The sequence below is a fragment of the Anser cygnoides genome, chromosome 1 (genome assembly GCF_040182565.1).
Source record: "Anser cygnoides isolate HZ-2024a breed goose chromosome 1, Taihu_goose_T2T_genome, whole genome shotgun sequence".
Lineage (NCBI taxonomy): Eukaryota > Metazoa > Chordata > Aves > Anseriformes > Anatidae > Anser > Anser cygnoides.
The window spans coordinates 112,074,573-112,092,696 of NC_089873.1; the positions used below are offsets into that span (position 1 = coordinate 112,074,573).

General features: G+C 37.9%; 1 protein-coding gene across 4 annotated transcripts in view; it reads left to right on the plus strand.

Annotated features, from left to right (window-relative positions):
• Window positions 1-7,313, plus strand: part of BACH1 (BTB domain and CNC homolog 1) — a 30,450-nt gene extending 23,137 nt beyond the window's left edge. For all 4 annotated transcript variants that reach the window (XM_013192898.3, XM_066977878.1, XM_048071422.2 and 1 more), the window contains one exon: window positions 3,759-7,313. In XM_013192898.3, the coding sequence (XP_013048352.2) occupies window positions 3,759-4,220 (462 nt within the window). In that variant the 3' untranslated portion in view covers window positions 4,221-7,313. The remainder of the gene's footprint in view (window positions 1-3,758) is intronic.
• Window positions 7,314-18,124: the final 10,811 nt, after the last annotated feature.

Below are 18,124 nucleotides of genomic sequence, written 5' to 3' on the forward strand. Positions count from 1 at the left end.
GTGTGCTGAATGAAGATATTCGAGTGGGGAGGGAAATCAGGTGGTTGTGCTAATAAAAAAAAAATTATATTACTCAGGCAAAGCAAGAAGCTGTTTCTGACATTTCAGAACTTTCTGTTTGTTTCTGTTGTCTTATGCGATTTCTGTTTGTTTTGTAACTTTGTCAATATTGTGCAACAGTTTGGGGAGAAAAATTTAAAGACATGATTCATCTGCAAGATTAGACCTGTAGTTGACTAAACGATAATTATAGTGTAATATCCTTTTTTTCTGTGGACCTACACTAGAACAGAATGAATGTCTGCTGTTTGACAGAGATCATTGTGCGAGTGCTAGACAATGAGCATTGAGAATTGTGAGGTAAGGCCTGAGTTCTGAATTGTGCTCTAGGCACAAATGTTTCCTGTCACTTTTTTTTACCCGAGCGGGTAAGTTTCTTCAGAACTTCTTGAGAAAACGTTGTTTGGAGCTGTTGAGAGTGTCTTAGGGCAGCTGATGCTGTGCGCCGTCAAACTTGTGTAAGTTGTGCACAAATACAGAAACTGAGACTTGTCTAGGCATAATTTTTGGGTGGCTGGAAGAAGAGACATCTGAAGAGTGTATGGTACACACCCAGGCTGCTTTGTGCATGGCGACTCCTGCCTCCTTTCTGCTTTTCTGGGTCAGTCTTGGGTCTCAGAAGCAGGTTGCTCTTCTCACGGTATTCTCTGTGATGTGGCTCAGAGAGGATAATGCGGTATAGCTATAGTTGGAAAACTTTGGACAGGTAGATAATACTGTGTACTGTTAGGAAATATTATTTGGCAAAACTACTCATACTGGTTTCCAGTATGTACAGCGTGTTGTCTTGTATTGATGTCTGAGTTGTTGCTTATCAGGTTTTTGTTTTTCTCAGAGTAAAACATAATATTTGTGGTGCATTCTTGAGAAACCACTCTATCTGGCGCAGACATTAACCCCTTGCATGAGTAGAGGCTGGAGACTGGCTGGGGAGTAGCTTTGCTGAAAGGGCCCTGGGGGGTTGTTCTGGGCATGAGCATGAGTCAACAGCTGAGCATGAGTCAACAGCTTGTCCGGGCTGAAAAAAGGCTGTCAGCATCCTGGGTTGTATTAACAGGAGCACAGCCAGTGGTTTGAGGGCAGCGATTGCACTCCTATACATAGTACTTGTAAGACTGAATCCAGAATATGGTGCCCAGTTTCACCACCGCCCTCCCTGTGCTGGAAGGATCTCGACAAATGAATAAGGTTAGGAGAGAGGTCCCCAGGACAGTCAGGGTTGAAGTACTTACATGAGGAGAGGCAGATGAAATGGGGCCTCTTCTGCTCGGGGAGAGATGGCTGTGGGGAGAGCTAATAGCCACCTGCCCACATCTGTGGGGAAGTCATCAAGATGATGTTGGGAATGGGAGTACTCCTGCCTCCTAGCAGGTAGCGTTATTCACAGCAGAATAGCTGGAGACCCTGTCATAAACAGAATTAGGAGGTTTCAACTGGATATATGGAAACCCTTTTACCAAGGGGGATGGGCAGGCAATGGAGGAGGTTACTCATAGAGGTTGTGTGGGCTCTGTCCTAGGAGGTTTTCATGACGCCACTGGACAAACCCCTGAGCAGACTGGTCTTACCCAGAGGTGACTGCTCAGACTGCAGACCTCCTGAGGTGTACCGTCCTATCCAAGTGATCTGAAAGTCTTAAGCTCCACTTACATGCGAACAAGAGTAGTACTCTGTGTTGAATCGAACTGCTCTCTGAGAGAATTAGGTTGAGTCGTTTCTCTTGACCAGCTCTGTACAGAAGATCATCTTTGACCCTAAGTCAGGCAGGGGTGGAGTTAACTTCCACACAGCAGCCCACGTGGTGTTGTGTTCCGCAACTGCAGCTAGAACAGCCCTGGTATCGCACCAGTGTTTTGTCTTTTGCTGAGCAGGGTTGGCACAGCATCAAGACTCTCCTCCCTTTTTTCTTTTTCCTTTAAACGATCCTTATCTCAACCTGCAAGCTTTTGTTTGCAGTCATATTTTCTCCTCCCCCTACCTCTTCCTTTGAGGACTTCAGTTGGCCATTGGTGTGAAACCACCACAGACCCCCCTCGTATAGTCCATATAGTCTTTGCTTATTGACCTTCCGGGTGAGCCTTTGTGTTCCTGTTGTTCACTCCTGTTCTGTATGTGGGAATACATGTGGGCCTCTCAGGGAAAGGTTAGCTTCATAGAAACAGCTCTTTCAGAACACCTGTGTATGCATATCCACCTAACTTGTACTTTTCTCACATCAAAGTTTTAGACTGAGGGTATTTGTGAGGGGGAGCAGAGTAAAGGACAGCTGGCCTCAAGAAACACTACTTCCTTGGAGATCCCGTGGCTCAGGAGGAGGATGTGTCACTGCGTGACAGGCTGTAGCTGTGATCTAAAATGCAATTGAGATCTTGTTATATATGCTATAGCAAGGAGAAATGCATGACCTAAATAGATTCTTCACCAGAAGTGAGAGTTCTTAATGTGATGATAATTTTGACCTCAACTAGTTAGCATTTCTTTGCAGTATTAATATAATGCGGCTAAAATTGAAATGCATTAACTTTTTAACAACTTAAATTCCCCACCCCCATCTTACACACTGGGAAAAAATATTTCTGAGTGTTGAAGTTTGTGTTAAGCAACAGTCCAGATTATTTCATCAGTCCATGCTGCACAGCTGAGTGACTCTGCATACCCAAAATGTACGTTTCAGATTAGGAGATCTGGCAAAGCTGCACTCTTTCTAATCGCTTTCGGCAAAAGAGGCTGGCAAAAACTGCTTCCCTTGCAAAGTGCCGCTTAACACTAATGAATTCTTTCAGAACGAAATTGTAGAGGTTGCAGTATGAGTTTCTCCTGCAAGAAGGAATGTGAGAAGAAATAAAAGTAATATTTCTAAGAATGAATTGATGTAACCCATGATGATTTATTTCTCAAAAGCTATTTAAAACTTTGTGCAGAAACTGAAATGTATGTCTTCAAAACTCTGCCTTTTAAAATTAACTGTAGAACTAAAAATGTGTTTTTTTCTTTCAGCTACTTCATTTGGGTCTTATTTCCTGTCCTTCGTTTCCTCATTTTCTTTTCCTCCAGACATTGCTTGTTTACATCATTAGACTAACCCCCCTCAGTTTTCCATGTCCTTGCATCTTCAACCAGTTATACCAGAAGTCTCAGAAAAGATTGATGTTGAAGTAAAATAAATTTTCCTATTCTACTTTAGAAACAATTCTGGAGTCTATTGTTTTTTCTGTGGTGGACTTAGCACTTCTTGAGAATTTAATGTATTTTCATCTAACAGAGTAGTATCAATACTGAAAATGTGATGTCTAGTTTTTTACACTTAAATTTTCAATGTAAAATCTCCATGGAAACCGTTCTGCTTAATGTTTGGTCGACCTAACGGGTGGTAACAGTTTAGATGCGTTATGCTGTAGAATTAGTGTTTTGGGAATATTTATAGTAAGTGGAGCTAGGTTTCATTCAATAAGTAAGCGTTATTCTTTTCTTTGTCAGCATTAGTTTTGAAAAAGCTTTATGTTTTGAAAAGTCACTTCAAATAGCTGAGTTGACACTTCAAGACAGGGTAGGATTGTGCTTTTAGTAGGCATTTGGTTGTGTCATTGTTGATCTTACAGTCTGCTGAAACAGAAGGAATTTGGCAATGTTATTTACAGACTTGTTTTATTTTTTTGTGTGTTAAAATGTACGCTAAAAAGCTATTTCTCTTTTTGCAGCAAAATGAGAAAGAAAACTTGCTGAAGGAGAGAAATCACATTTTGTCAACTCTGGGTGAGACAAAGCAGAATTTGACTGGACTTTGCCAGCAGGTGTGTAAGGAAGCAGCCTTGAGTCATGAGCAAATACAAATACTTGCGAAATATTCTTCCTCAGATTGTCCGCTTTCATTTTTATTCCCGGAGAGAGAACGAACAGCGCCATCTGATAGCGAGCTTGCAATACCAACGGGTCTAGAACTAGCAGATGGCCTTTCAGGTGTTACGTCTACAAACGAGCAGAGTTCCTGTTATCAGTGTGTGAAAGGTGTATGTGATGCACCATATGATCAAGTACAAGAACTGCATCCAGCTTCTGTAAGAACATTGGAGAAAACTTCACTCGTGGAGCAGTGTGGACAGAGTGGTGCTATCACAGACTTCTGTCAGCAAATGACTGATAAATGCACTACAGATGAGTAAATCTATTCTCTTCCTATTGCCAGCCTCTCAACATTGCGATTTAAAGCGAGATTGAGCATTATCCTAAAGTAACTTCAAAGTGAAAGTAAAGAGGAAACTTTCTTTAAAAGCTACATTGACAATTACATGGTCATTATATTACCTGGCAAGCTTTGGGTTTGCTCTGTGTAGTTCTAAAGTGTAATTTGTATGTGTCAGCCTTAGAGCTTTTTCTGTGTGGTGATGGCAAGGGATGTTCAATTAAGTTTTTTGAAAGTATAAACTTTGTGCACAGATGTGTATTTGTGAGGAAGCTTTCATTCAGGTATCAAGTAGCCTTCACTCTGGTTTATGCCACAGTACCTAATGCCACTCTACATCTCAAGATTCCTAACATATATTTATGCACAGTGACTTCCGTACGTGGAGTGCTTATCTGTTTAAGATGTCTTTTTTCTCCTGGCAGACAAACTTTAAGAAGCATATATAGCTTTATAAATGTTTATAGATGGGTTAGGATAACATGACATTATGAGGAGATTCTGGCAAATACTCTCTGGAACAGCTAACTGCTTCCTGCTGTTCACATCCCTGTACCAGAGCCACCTTTTATTAAATATTTGCCTTTGTCTTAGCTTTCCCATGTGTAGTTAAGGTGATGGGAACAGCAGAGGTGCTGCAGCATACTGCTCTTCCTCTGTTTATTTTTTGTGGGAGAAATAACATATTGGAAAGGCAGAAGCTTGAAACTGATACAGTTCTTTGCTTGTACAGTGTGCATTGGATCCTCTGGCATCTGAATCCCAGGTGCTTGTTAAAATTCATTGATGTACAGTAACTTACTATCCTAGCACCTTTGAGCTTGCTGCTGTTTGTGATGAGTTGGAATTGAAGTATTGTGAAAGTTTATGGACAAGTGGCTTTGTTTTTTTAATTATGATATTCAGGCACCAAATTCTTCATAACTTCAGTGCCTAATTGCATTTTAAGTAATCTCTAAGTCTATAATCTCTAAGTCTAATTGCCCTCTGATCACTGGGACCAGTAAAGATCTATTTCAGAATTTTAATCTTCAGGATAATTTTATGGCTAAACCTGTAGTGCATTTTCAATGGCTTGTGTTATAAGTATAGATGTATAAAAAGTATAATAAGGAAAAGAGCTGGAGGGATTTCTTTTATTTACTTTATGAAGGAGAAATTCAGCCACTAAAATAAGAGAAATGGAAAGTAATCCCCCCCCTTTTTAAGAAAGACTTTTATGTGGAAGAAGATGCATATTGTGTACTGATGATTGCTTTGTTATTTAGATGTTATTCTCACACCAGAACTAAGTATTGAACCTCACCACAGAAAACTTTGGTTTTGCTGGTTTACAAAACATGAAGAATCTTGTACAAGCCAGTGGAATTCTTCATTTCCTACCTCAGAGTGTATATTAGCTGTTTGTGTCTTTGTGTGCATGTACAGTAGGCAGCAACTAGAGCAAAGGACTATTGTAAATACTACTTTGCAGTTTTTTCTTGCAGTGAGACAAAACTTGCTAAAGAAACTGTTTGGCAAGGATCTTTTTTTTTAATTCTCTTCCTCTTAGCAGGTAACATAGCATTAATAAATAAAGACTATTAGGCCACTTATTTAAAACAAAATTGACAGATTTCAACAGTACTTCTCGTAACCAGCACCTAATACAAGTGACTACACTACCTCACTTACGCGATTGAAAGTTAATTCAAATCTCTAGTGATATCCTTGGATTTTCATCATATATCATATTTTAAGGGGAAAAATTATGTTAATGGAGCATAGCTTGTATAAATCAGTGCTTGCCGTAACTGAAGTTCAGAAATAAATACTATATTGCAGACATCATGAGAGTTCTGCTGCTTCAGAAATATTTTCAGATAATCAAATTGAAATTCTTTTAAATTACTAGGATTTATGTGTGTTGATCCTGTATATGTATAACTCGTGAAGCTCTCTGTCTGTTCTCCAGCATCTGTATATTCCTGGTTAATTTAATCCTGCCTCCCTCATGTACTGCCATCATGGGCAGTATATTATCTTAAGTGTCCATTTTAATTAGTAAGCAAGCCAACAGAAACAGTAAAAATAAAAACAAAGTCCCAAACCCTCTACTGTCTATCACTTTTTAAAGTTGTTGATATTTGAAACGACATGGATAATGACATTAAAGCATTGTCCTATAATACATGTACTCTAAAATGGAATTTCTTGGGTTAAATATGTTTTGTTATAAACTGGTGGAGCACGTATATAGAGAATGACTGGCTGGGAACTTAAATATATCCAGTGGCCTATACCCTGACTCACCTGGCTGTGAATGAAACAAAGTCTGTGATGACCAGGTCCAGAGGCTAGAATATCCACCGAAAAGAGTTGTGCTCCACTGCCATGGTCTGATCAGCCACATCTGAATTCCATCTAGCAAATGTCGCAGGGCTTCCAGTGCAGAAGTTATGTCTGTCGTTTCACGTTGGGTTAGGATAAAATTCATGTCATGTATTTAAATCTATGATGAACTTGTTGAGGTTTGAGGGTAGGCTTTTGCCTAACCAGCTGCATCAAATAATTTTTAAAATATTTATTTAATACAGTAGACATACAAGTTGCATGTTGACTTCTGTAGGCTATATCATTAACTTTAAGAATGAATGACAATTTTATGATACCGAATTCTCAGGTAAATGTTTTGGAGTTTTTCCAGTAAAGAAATAGTCAATTTTGAAATTGTAAAATACTTTGTTAAAGCATGTTTTAAAATACTTTGGACAGAATATCTAAAAGCCATAAGAGTATGGTGGCATACAGATTGTAAAATAAACAGATAATTACAACAGTTGATTTTGTATCTTTCATAATTCAATATTTTCTAAGACTACAATAAAAACCACTATCCTTTCTACAAAGGCTTTTCTTTTTTTTGTACAAATCTTTTGCAGTGACAATGTTTATTGGTGTATTATTAACTTCTGTAGTACTACTAAAACATTTCTGAAAGTAGTAGCAAAATAATTTATATGGTCTATAAATTCCTGAATAATACACACAATAGCAAATATTACTAAGTTGGAATAAATTTCCTGTAAGTTTATTTGATGTTTATTGTGTCCTGTTCTGTTTGAGTGGGTTTTCTTCTCGGGGAAACTGAGTTTTTGATTTGGAGAGAGAAAAGAGGGAAATAGCTGGTTAATGGGATACTGTATAGGTTTGTTGGTTCAAGAAAAAACACAAATGACTGTGCGTATAGTCCAGATAAGTGCATGAGATAGAGGTAGAAGCATCTTTGCAACTGTAGATAAGGTAGGTCCTGTTAAGTAATTAGGATTGCAGAAGAGCTCTCCTTTGAGAAACTACAGTTATCCTATCTCCCTCTGTACCTCCTAAACAGTTAACTGTAATATGGGATCTGACCTTTCAGTACTGTGACTCACCTTATTCAGAAAGCTTTTCTTTAGAAGTTTTTGTAACTTGTGCATTTGGCACTGAAGTCCGAAGTTGTTTGATCCTACAGCAGATGCGTCATTAAAAGTGAAAGCAGTCATTTTAGGAGAAAAAGCTGGAAAGTAATATGATGGATTATAAGACTTAACTTGCTGCTTGGTATGGCAGCAGACTGTTTTTCTCAAGGGTAGTTTTGTCCTTGAAATTCATAGTCACTTGGATTTAGTCTGTAGGTGTTTCGTGCATTTCTTGGCTTTAAGAGTCAAGATGTCATCTTTCACAAAAAGGTTACTGTGGTTCCTCTTTGAGGAAACTAAAATCTCAGTGCAAGGTTCTGTGCTGTTTAAAACTCCTCTTAATATTCAGAAAGAAACAACAACTGCAATGAAAGCTAAAGAGTACATGCACCAGAGATCAGGACTGTACATTTAGTTCTGCCTCTGGATCATTTTTTAGGAAGTAAGAAATGAGGAACTGCTGATAACTGGTACTCTAAGTAGCACTTTGGTTTTTGTCTGAGTATGACAGCAAGTCAAATTAGTAAGAAATTTGTTTGAAGCAGCAAAAAATCTTCCAATGTTGAAATAGTGAAAACGTACCCACTCTAACTAGCAGTTTTGGAACAAATTTCTTTAATCTTATTCTGATAAAGGTTTCAGGATAAACGAAGTAGTTGATCTATACCAAACAAAGTGAATTTTATCCCTTTTTGGCACAGAAATAGAAGCTGGACAAGCTGGACCTTTATGGTGGTTTGCTGTTACATTGTTTGCACATTGATTTCCTCTTCCATTTTTTTCAAAAAAAAAAATGCACACAGTTGGGATTTAGTAACATGGATCATAGGGATTTTTAATACCAGACTTCATGTCAGTTGAATTTTTGTGGACAGGACTTAAGGGAAAAGGGAAGAACAAACCTTTTTTAAAAAGAGGTTTAAGCAAAGTATTTAAGCATGCATTATACTCCTGTGGCCTCTTAAATTTGTATACACTATACAAGCTTTTTATTACTATTTTTAATCTTTTTGATTTGCAAATGGTAATCTGACAATATGTGGATGCAAATCTTGCTATCAGAGCAATCTTTTTTTTTTCCAGTTCTAGGTAACCGGCATGGGGCAGGGAAAGCACTGTTCACCTCAGATTTAAGCTTTAGAAATGAGCAGGATGTTTAAACAAACACTTCTGGGAATGGTTGTGTATGAAGGTCCAGGTAATGGCATTTGTTGCTGAGAAGCGTTTTTCCATTTCATGGGTTCAAAACCAAATGTTTATTTTTCTATTGAGCCAAGAAAGATTCAGGTGAAATTTCTGATGCCAGAACCCATTTTTTTTTCTGGTTAAGAGAAGGTGAGTTACAGAAAGGTCAGGTTGACTTTTCTATCCCTTTTCCACTGTTTCAAAGAAAAGTGGAAGAAATAAAACCATTTACAGTAATGCTTATTTAGTATATAGTATAGTTTTCTAAGGATGCTGTTTATATATATATATATAAAAAATATATATAAAGCTTTTGTACCTACTAGGTGTTGTAGGCACACATACGAATAGTCCCTATTCAAAGAGATATTGGTTAAGAGATGAGAACCTAATAATACAATCAAAGCCCAAGATAAACTAAAATCTCAGTTCTAGGACAGTGTTTCAGCTTGCTACCTACAAAACTTCTAGGACTTCTAGGACTTCTAGGCTTTCTGGGCTCTGAGAAGAGAAGATATGGTATGACTGCAGGAGGGTAAAAATAGCTTTAGACTATGAATGAACGTGAATTTGTTCTGTGGAGGGTTATATTAGGCTTCTATAATATATTGCTAATGTTGACTCGTATGTTCTTACTACAGGCTGGTTTACTGAGTAGTAAATATATAGTAAATGTGCATGTACATATAAAAAATTCCCTGAACTCATCAGAAATGTGAATACCTGTTAGCTGGACTGACAAATGTCTTGGAGAACCTGGAGCTGTTTGGGCCACACGGTCTGTAGAGTAACTTGTGGACAGAACATGTGCCATCCATTTCCTTCCTGTATTTGGATCTGCATTTGAGAGGAAACAGAGGTGTGGGGCGCCTCATACAATACTTCATTCTGGCAATGTCAGGCAGAGCAAACTGCATAGTACGGTCAGTATTCACTAGGAAGCCTTAAGGTTGTTTATAACGTTCAGTAGAAGCTGAATGCTCGATCGTAGATGGTCTGAAACTGCAGTTATCATCAGGTAAGAGTACTCTTCGTGTGCACGTAGTGGCTTCTTCCCTTTTCAGTTCATGAGAAGCATTTTCTGAGCACTATAGCTGGCGAAAAACTTCCAGCTTTCTATGTATCCACAGACATAGAAAAGAATGAGGATACAGATAAAAAAAAAAATAGCAAGCTTTTATGTTTTAGTAGTAATTTAGTACCACTTATAACTTGTACATTTTTGATTACCAAAAAAAAAAAAAATCAGCAGTGATTTGGTTGTGTTACAAAACTAGAAGGTCGAAATGAACATGTTTGTAATGATTAGAGAGACAATCAGAATATGGTCATCTGCTTTTGGAATTTCAGTCACTCAAATTAAATAAGGAACTTTGTTTTCTTAGTTCATGATTTTAGAAGAAATACAAAAATCAAAGGAAATAAAGCCAGGTGTCAGATTCTGCAAGACAAACTGGTAACTTGCAGGATTTCCACATCAACAAGACTTCCATTGTTTTCTTAACAAGAAAATGGGTTTCTTTATTTTCATGGAAATACTCTTTAAAAAAAAAAAAAAAAAACTTTCTGCAAAGGCATATAATTTTATGAAGAGCCACCCTGAGAACAGAAAAATATCTATGGTGTCCAAATATTTTGGAATGTGAAGTTTTCATAACTATTTCCAAGCTGCTAATACCTACTTTGAAAGTAAGTGCTAGTAGGTGATCTCACATTTGTAACCAAGATTCCTAAATCTGTATTTCATACAATTGATTGAAATATTATTTTTTTTTTCGGTGCTAATGTACTGTCATTTTTTATTCTAGTCCAAGCTAGGACTCCTCAAGGATGTCTTGCTGATGCTTTCAGTAAGGCCTCAAGTCTTGCTTACTGGGCTAGAATGTAAGCACAAAAATGTCTGTGCATCTTGATTGCTCATTTCTTGAGAAGCTCAGATTTTTATTTTATAAATGCTACTTAATCCAGCGGTTTATATTATAATTTGAACTGTGCAGTCTGTTTTCTTCTTTAAACTGTAGATGGCAGCATAATACTGCTTACTGCATGCATCACTAGGTGTATCAGTGAGGGCGAAGTGTTTGTTGGTTAAAAAAAAATCTACTGGAAGAGTGAATTTAGATTATTTAAAAAAAAAAACTTAGAATATGAACTTCAATATCTAGCACTTCATCCTGTAAACTATGCTTACTACTTATTCATTTCAGCAGATCAGTGATGTGAATGCAGCCTACTGGTTACTGATATTGTACTCGGGTGTGAATTGCAACAGCATCTATTTTGCTTGCAACTTTTCATTCCTCAAGTGTATAGTATCTCATTGGCTTGATTTCCGGATAAAAATTAGAACAACAGTAAAAAAAAATAATAATAAAACACTTCCCACTGCTTTCCTCTTTGTGAATTTAACTAAGTGGCAGAGTACATTACAGTTTGCCTTGGGGCCTGACATAACCTGTGTACCTTTTTAGTGCTATTATTACTGCTGTTAGTACAAAGGACTTTATATTACTCATTTTCTAAGAAAGGAAAGGTCTTTAAATTGTGCTAGCATTGAGTCTTCTAAATATAAATAGGGACAGACGTAGATTTTGGTTTAAAAATGAAGATACAGCTTTCGAATTATTTTGTTGTCAAACTATCACTGATAGCATCAGTCTGTGGTCTAAGAAAATATGATCTTGCCACTTTGTGTGTACTGTGCAGTAAGAGGAGGTAATTCCCACAAAGCTGAGGATGTTTGTTCCCCTTTTCCACCTTCCTGGTAAAACACCTTCTTCCTGGACTATCTTCTTGGATGCTGCTGAAGAAGACAAATGCTGCTTTCTGGCAGTCTGAAGGGTACCAGTTGATACCAAGTGTTTGGTTTGAACACACAGAACAAACCATGCTTTGGAAGCACATATTGGCTGACACAGGCTTTACCTAGCACAAGCTGTAGCTCTCAGCTGATGCCACCTAACACGGGCCTGTGAAGGAGAAGGAATTAGCTGAGATAAAATAGATGCCTGCATTTAGTTCTGCTGAGAAACTGTAGTGTCCTACATACTGATGTCAGATGTTGCCAGATCAAGCCTTAGGGTGTATGTAAAAGAAGAATGAATTTGAAAAATGGTGTTTCAATCATAGGCTAAAACTTTATGTAATTCTTAATTGCGTAGCTAGATAAAACACTTAATACAAATATCCTAGCAGTTAACTTCTCAAATTTCCCTTTTTCCCTCATCAGCTTAAAAAATAAAAAGGTAGATCCATGTGCATATGGCAAAATTTTCTACCATAACACTGAAAATAAAATTCTTATTATGTAAATCTTAGAGACAGTCATAAAAGTGCCTTTAGGGATATTATTAATTTGCTTGAAAAATGACAAGCTTAACCAGAAAACAGCTTTTTGTTGTAACAATGTGATGACAAAGACTTCTCTAATGTATTGGAATGCAAATGTTAAAAGCAAAAATGTACAGATGTCATAAAATGAAAATCCCCATTTTTCAAGCTGGTACATTCCCTTTTGTTTTGCAGTTATGAAAACTTTCCAAATACTTCAAGTGGTTTTGTTAGTGACAGAAGATGACCTGCGTATAATTCCCATCTCAAAAATAATTAAAATAAGTAAATAAAAAAAATCCTTTGTCTGAGCTGTCAAAAATTATTTCTGCCCTATCTTATAATCAAATGGTTATTTCAGCTCAATATTTCTTTTAACACTGGACTCTGAAGCTCTGAAAATACAGGCTTACAATGAAGCATTGAAGAAATTAAGCAATAAAATACAGCAGCATTAATCCTTCTTTACTCTTTTCCTCTTCCTCTGATGTTGATCTGAAGATCTAGCATCTGATCCTAGAAATATTCTTTGACTGGATTACATTATGGAGTTCTTAATAGGGGAAAAAGTAAACTGAGGGGAGGAAGACTGCTGCAACTGAGGCACTTGCCCTGCAGTCATTCCAGTGGTTTTTGGAGATGTTCTTATGGCTGAAATCTTGTTTGCATGCTCACAAATTTAGGAAATCTATCAATCAAACTGTTATGCCAAGAAGCCAGCAGCTGTGTGTTGTTGGATGTTTTGCTTTGTTTCCCAAAGGAGCTGTGATTTTGGGCTGGGGGCTTAGACATCCAACAGCTGATGTTTGTTTGGGGTTGGCACTCTGGTGCTACAACTTTCTAATGTGCAAATTCCTCCAGTGAAAATACCTCGGAGAAATGTGATTTGCTATACAGTTGCAGGAGGAATTGCATTGAAAGTTTTTCATAGCAATTTTCGTAGCAATTTTCTATAGGTGGCTTATTGCCTGAAAATAGCCATACTAGTGCTGCATGCACTGCAGTTATGTATGTTGTTTATATCTCAAGAATTATTGGATTTTTCTGCCAGTATAGAACAAGTTGTAGCAATCGGGGAGAGTCACTCCAACAGCTACTTTCATGAATGTTTAAAAAAATATTTTAAGTCAATCAAGTCTTAAGCAATATTAGTTTTAACTTTCCCTTTAAATCTCAAATCAGACTGAGCAATACTGATGAATAAATTTGATGTTCGTCAGCATCACACCATCCTGTATGTTCAGAATTGCTCACTGGATACTGACAGAAGTCAGCCAGAACAGAAATCTTGCTTCAGTGTCATTAGCTAGCTAACGAAGGGAAAAAAAGTCATTTGCAAAGGCTTCCTGTTTTTAATAATGTCCTCTTTGCCTTTCCATTCCTCCCAGTTTGTGACTTGTTGTAAAGTATAGGAATTGTAACTCTGCATGTGCTGTGTGACCGTCACACTGCATCGTCACCAGTCAAGTCCATGAAATAGTAGGACCCAAGACTCTGTTTTCCTCACTGTTCATTTGAGTGTGATTTATGATTTGGCTATTTCGAGAATCAGAAAATTGTGTAAGACTTGAGAGAAGTCCTGCTGTTGCTGATTTTCTTCCTCTAACTTCTATCCCCTCCAGAAGCTACTGTGCGCTATTCAGATAGGAAGTAAAGCACATGAAAGTGAGATGTAAGATTAGTCATGACTCTTCCCACACAGTTTTTAAAATGAAGGTTTAATCGTTGTAGGTTTTTACAACTGTAACCCAAAGCTGTAAATTAGCCCTTATTTTTACAAAATGCTGTTATCAAACTAAGTGCCTGTGTGTTACATAGCATTACTCCTACTGTCTTCAACATTAGCCCTGAGAAGTCAGGGATCTAAATGAGTAAACTACTGTGAGAGGGGGAATATGAAGTATAGCTCTAGAGCTACACTTTCTTTCAATATGGATCCCCAGCCTTCAGCTCCTTAGTGGCAAGGCTTGCAGGTGATCTGAAATTGTCCACAGCAATCAATACTGGCTTTCCTAAATTTATGGGCTATTTTATAGTCTGTCTGTGTGTCAAGGCCAGATCTGCTCTGTAACGACAGCTGTTGTCACCTCTTATCTGGTTCTTCAGTGCATGTGATGTGTGAGTTTTAGCTCTGTTTTGTAGGAGGATGCCAGCATGTAAATCACAAGGCCAGGAACTTTCTTTAGCTCTGCTCTGAGGCTGGGGCTGTCTCATGGCGATGTGCTGTAAGGTATCTGAAACTTTGGCAAATCTGGCAGGGGAACACAAAAATGTAGGTTATAACAAGGCTTTGTAATGAAACTGCAGAAGAAGTATTGAGACAAATTGAAGTATTTTGCTAACTGACAAGGATTTCTGTTGTTGAGATGTACTGAATGAGCTGAGGCTAGCTTAAAAAGCTCAGTGGATATGCTTTCCAATTCTGTGTTCTTCCAAGAATGAAGAAGCTCAGGGGAATGGGGCCCACTGCAATAGTGGTAATTGCAATAAATTGTTTCATTGCTGCACAGAAATATTCCTATCTGGCTAGATAAACTCCAAGGCAAAGTAAAGTATCAGTGATTGTGATTAATTTTGCTACTGTCATTGCTGACACTGGTAGAGGAATTGGGTTGCCTAAAAATAGGTGATTAGTGCCATTTCAGATGTGTGGATCTCCCATAAGTTATCTGTTAGGCTCATGTGATGTCTTGTATGCTTAATAGCACTTTCTATTATACTTGAAGCGGATGTGTGATCAAAAGAAGGGTTTTTATAACACTGGACGTCAAGACACACATTGGACATCATAATGGAAAGCCACTAGTCAACCAAAATTGGGAAAGATAACTTTAAATGATGATACTGAAAGCTTTGGCAGCTCTCCAACCTGTGGTATAACCTTGCTGGCAGCTAAGCACCACATAGCTGTTTGCTCACCCTCCCCCCCAGTGCAATGGGGGGGGAGAGAATTGAGGGGGAAAAAATGTAAAAGCTTGTGGGTTGAGATAAAGACAGTTTATTAGGACAGAAAATAAGGAAAAATAATAATGATAATAGTAAAAATAATGTGTACAAAAGAAGTGATGCACAAAGCAATTGCTTACCACCTGCTGACTGATGCCCATCCCATCCCTGAGCAATGGTCTCCCCACCCTGGCCAGCCACCCCATATAAATTGTTCATTATGTCGTCATATGGTATGGGAGATCCGTATCTGTCCCCTCCCAGCTCCTGCTACACCCCAGCCTCCTCACTGGCAGGGTGGTATGAGAAGCTGGAAAGTCCTTGGCTTAGTGTAAACACTGCTCAGCAATGGCAACAATATTGGTGTGTTACTGGTATTATTCTAATACTAAATCCAAAACACAGCACCGTAGCAGCTCCCAGGAGGAAGGTCAGCTCTATCCTAGCCAAAACCAGGACGCAACTTCACTCAGGGAAGAAGTTTGAAAAGTGGATGTAGTTTAGTGAATGTATAGTTTAAGGCTTGGTAGTGGTTTTTCACAGAAGGCTTTTCATTCCAGGAATCAGGGTGACTTAGGCAATGGGAACTTCCCAGTTTAGGTGTATGACTAAACAAAGCATTTTAAAGCACTGGATGATAAAGCACCTTTTATGTTTTAAGAGAAAGCCAGCAGCTAACCAAGCAAAATTGGGAATTATAATACTAGTGAAGAGGATAGGCAGGAAACAATATTGTAGTCTGTAAATAAACTAGAAGAATCAAAACAAGTTTGTGAAGGGAAACAAGAATCCTTAATTCAGAAGACAAAAAGGGAATTAAAAAAAAAAAAAGAAAAGGGGGGTGTAAATTAGGGGAGCCTACAAATTACTAAAAACAAGTAGTTCTTCATGTGTTGTATAATATTCTATGGACTGTTTTGGTGTTGCATTTAAAAGGTTATTTTAATGCTGTCTTTGAGGTGAGACTTCTTGCAGGTCAATCCAGGAGATGAGGGTGGAAACAGGTCTCAGTAGATAGTGGATGGTGACTTCTGCAGTGCTTTCATCCAAGTGTACATCCACAGGTATGATCGGTTACTACACTGATAGTTCAGCACCAGACGAAGTGGAAATATTAGGTATGTCCAGCCAGCCCATGGACGTCTGTATTAGTTGGATGAGGTGAATGGACAGGAAGTCTGCTGAGCTTAAGGTCACCCCGAGTCCTTCAAAAGCAGGCCTTCTTGGCACAGGTACGACGACAAAAATAAATAAATAAATAAAAAATCATAGGGAGATATTTTAGTTAAAGCTTTATACGTGATAGCAACCATTAGTGTCAAATATTTTGACATTTTTTTTGGTATTAGATAATGAGATAAACCCTAATGTGAAGATCAGCTGTCTCCTGCTTTTATATTTCTTAGATGTTCTACACTGAATTAAAAATTAAAAAAAAAAAAAGTCTTGTTCCAACTGGGGATTTTGGACAGCAACTTATCAAAAAATTATTTTAATGTTACTAGCTGTATACATTTCAAATGTTAGTAAATAGATTTTAACAGTATCGCAGAAGCAGTATTAGCTCTGTTGTATGTCTTAATAGTAGGCTGATTGAGTGGTTGAGGCTGCTGTAGTGTCTAGATAGTGTTCACATATCCAATATACCTTAATGATTGCCAGCTGAGTCTAGATGCTGTGCTGAAGCTCTAAGTTTGATCCCTTGCCACCCACATCTACAACCTATTTGGTTGAATTTGAGCATAGCAAGACTCTGGGAAGCAAGGGGAGCAATCCCATAGTTCAGTGTTCTTAACTTCCTTCTACACGTTATTAGCTGTGTGTAATATCATCTGGAGGAAGAGACAAAGTTATACAAATACAAGCAAAAAAAAAAATCACCAAAATGGTGATTATGATTTGATGTTTCAGCACAGGCTTTCAGATAAGAAACAGATGGAAGGAAGGAAACCTCATGCAGTTGTTTAAAATGGATGAGTAAAGGATTGGAGGCTAACTGTAAATATCACTGGAAGACTAATTCCAATTGTTATTTGATTTGCAGGGAATAAAGGATTAAGAGGGAATAAAAGAAAGATCTGGCTTCTCACTCATTCCTCCCTCCTCTTTTGCAAAGGCAGCTACTTAGTAAAACAAGATCCTCAAGAGGGAGTGCCAGGGGTAATGTAGAAGTGTAGATGACAGCCAGGAAGAATCACTGGCTATTGAAAATGTTTGTAATAGCAGAACTTGAATACAAGAGAACGTCTTGCTTCGGAAATCAAGTGAAAGAACCCTGCTAACTCTGACTGTGGAGGGAGGATGGGGATGGCTAGTAATACGCTGGTTTCCTGTTGAGTGGGCACCTTCTTGTTCTCCAGAAATTTCCCGCTGGCTGGTCTGTTTTGCTGCAGAACACTGTAGCTATTGCATGTGTTTGCATCAACTTGTGTTTGTACAGCAACTGATTTTTTTTATGCAATAGTACTTTGTGCAAGGATAATGGTGCTGAGAAAACGTACTAAAATTTGGCATGACAAGCTATACTTTTCATCTGAATTCATGGGGAAAAAAACAAAGAAAATAATGACATTCAAACAGCTAATAAATGCATACTTTTAGTACTAGCTGTTGTTTGGTCCTATTTCTGACTGTCTGATCACATGGTGATTCACTGACTTCACTAATAATGCTTTCAGAAATCACAAGGAAGATGTGAGAACACTTCTAAATATTTACAGACCACTTCAACTTCTTCATTTCTGACACAGTCAAACAGCAACTGTAACTTCCACAAAGCTGAAGGACCAACTTCTGTTTCACCGAATTCCTTTTCCATTTCAAGAGAAAACTTGAGGATTGGAGATCTTCCTTTTTATTCACACCAGTTTTTCTTGTGCCTTTCAAAGACCATGAGCAATAAGACAGTAGCAGCTGCAAGAAAAAGTTTCTTCCATTTTTGATGACAATGACAGACGTCTTGCTAAATTTAGAGATTATTAGG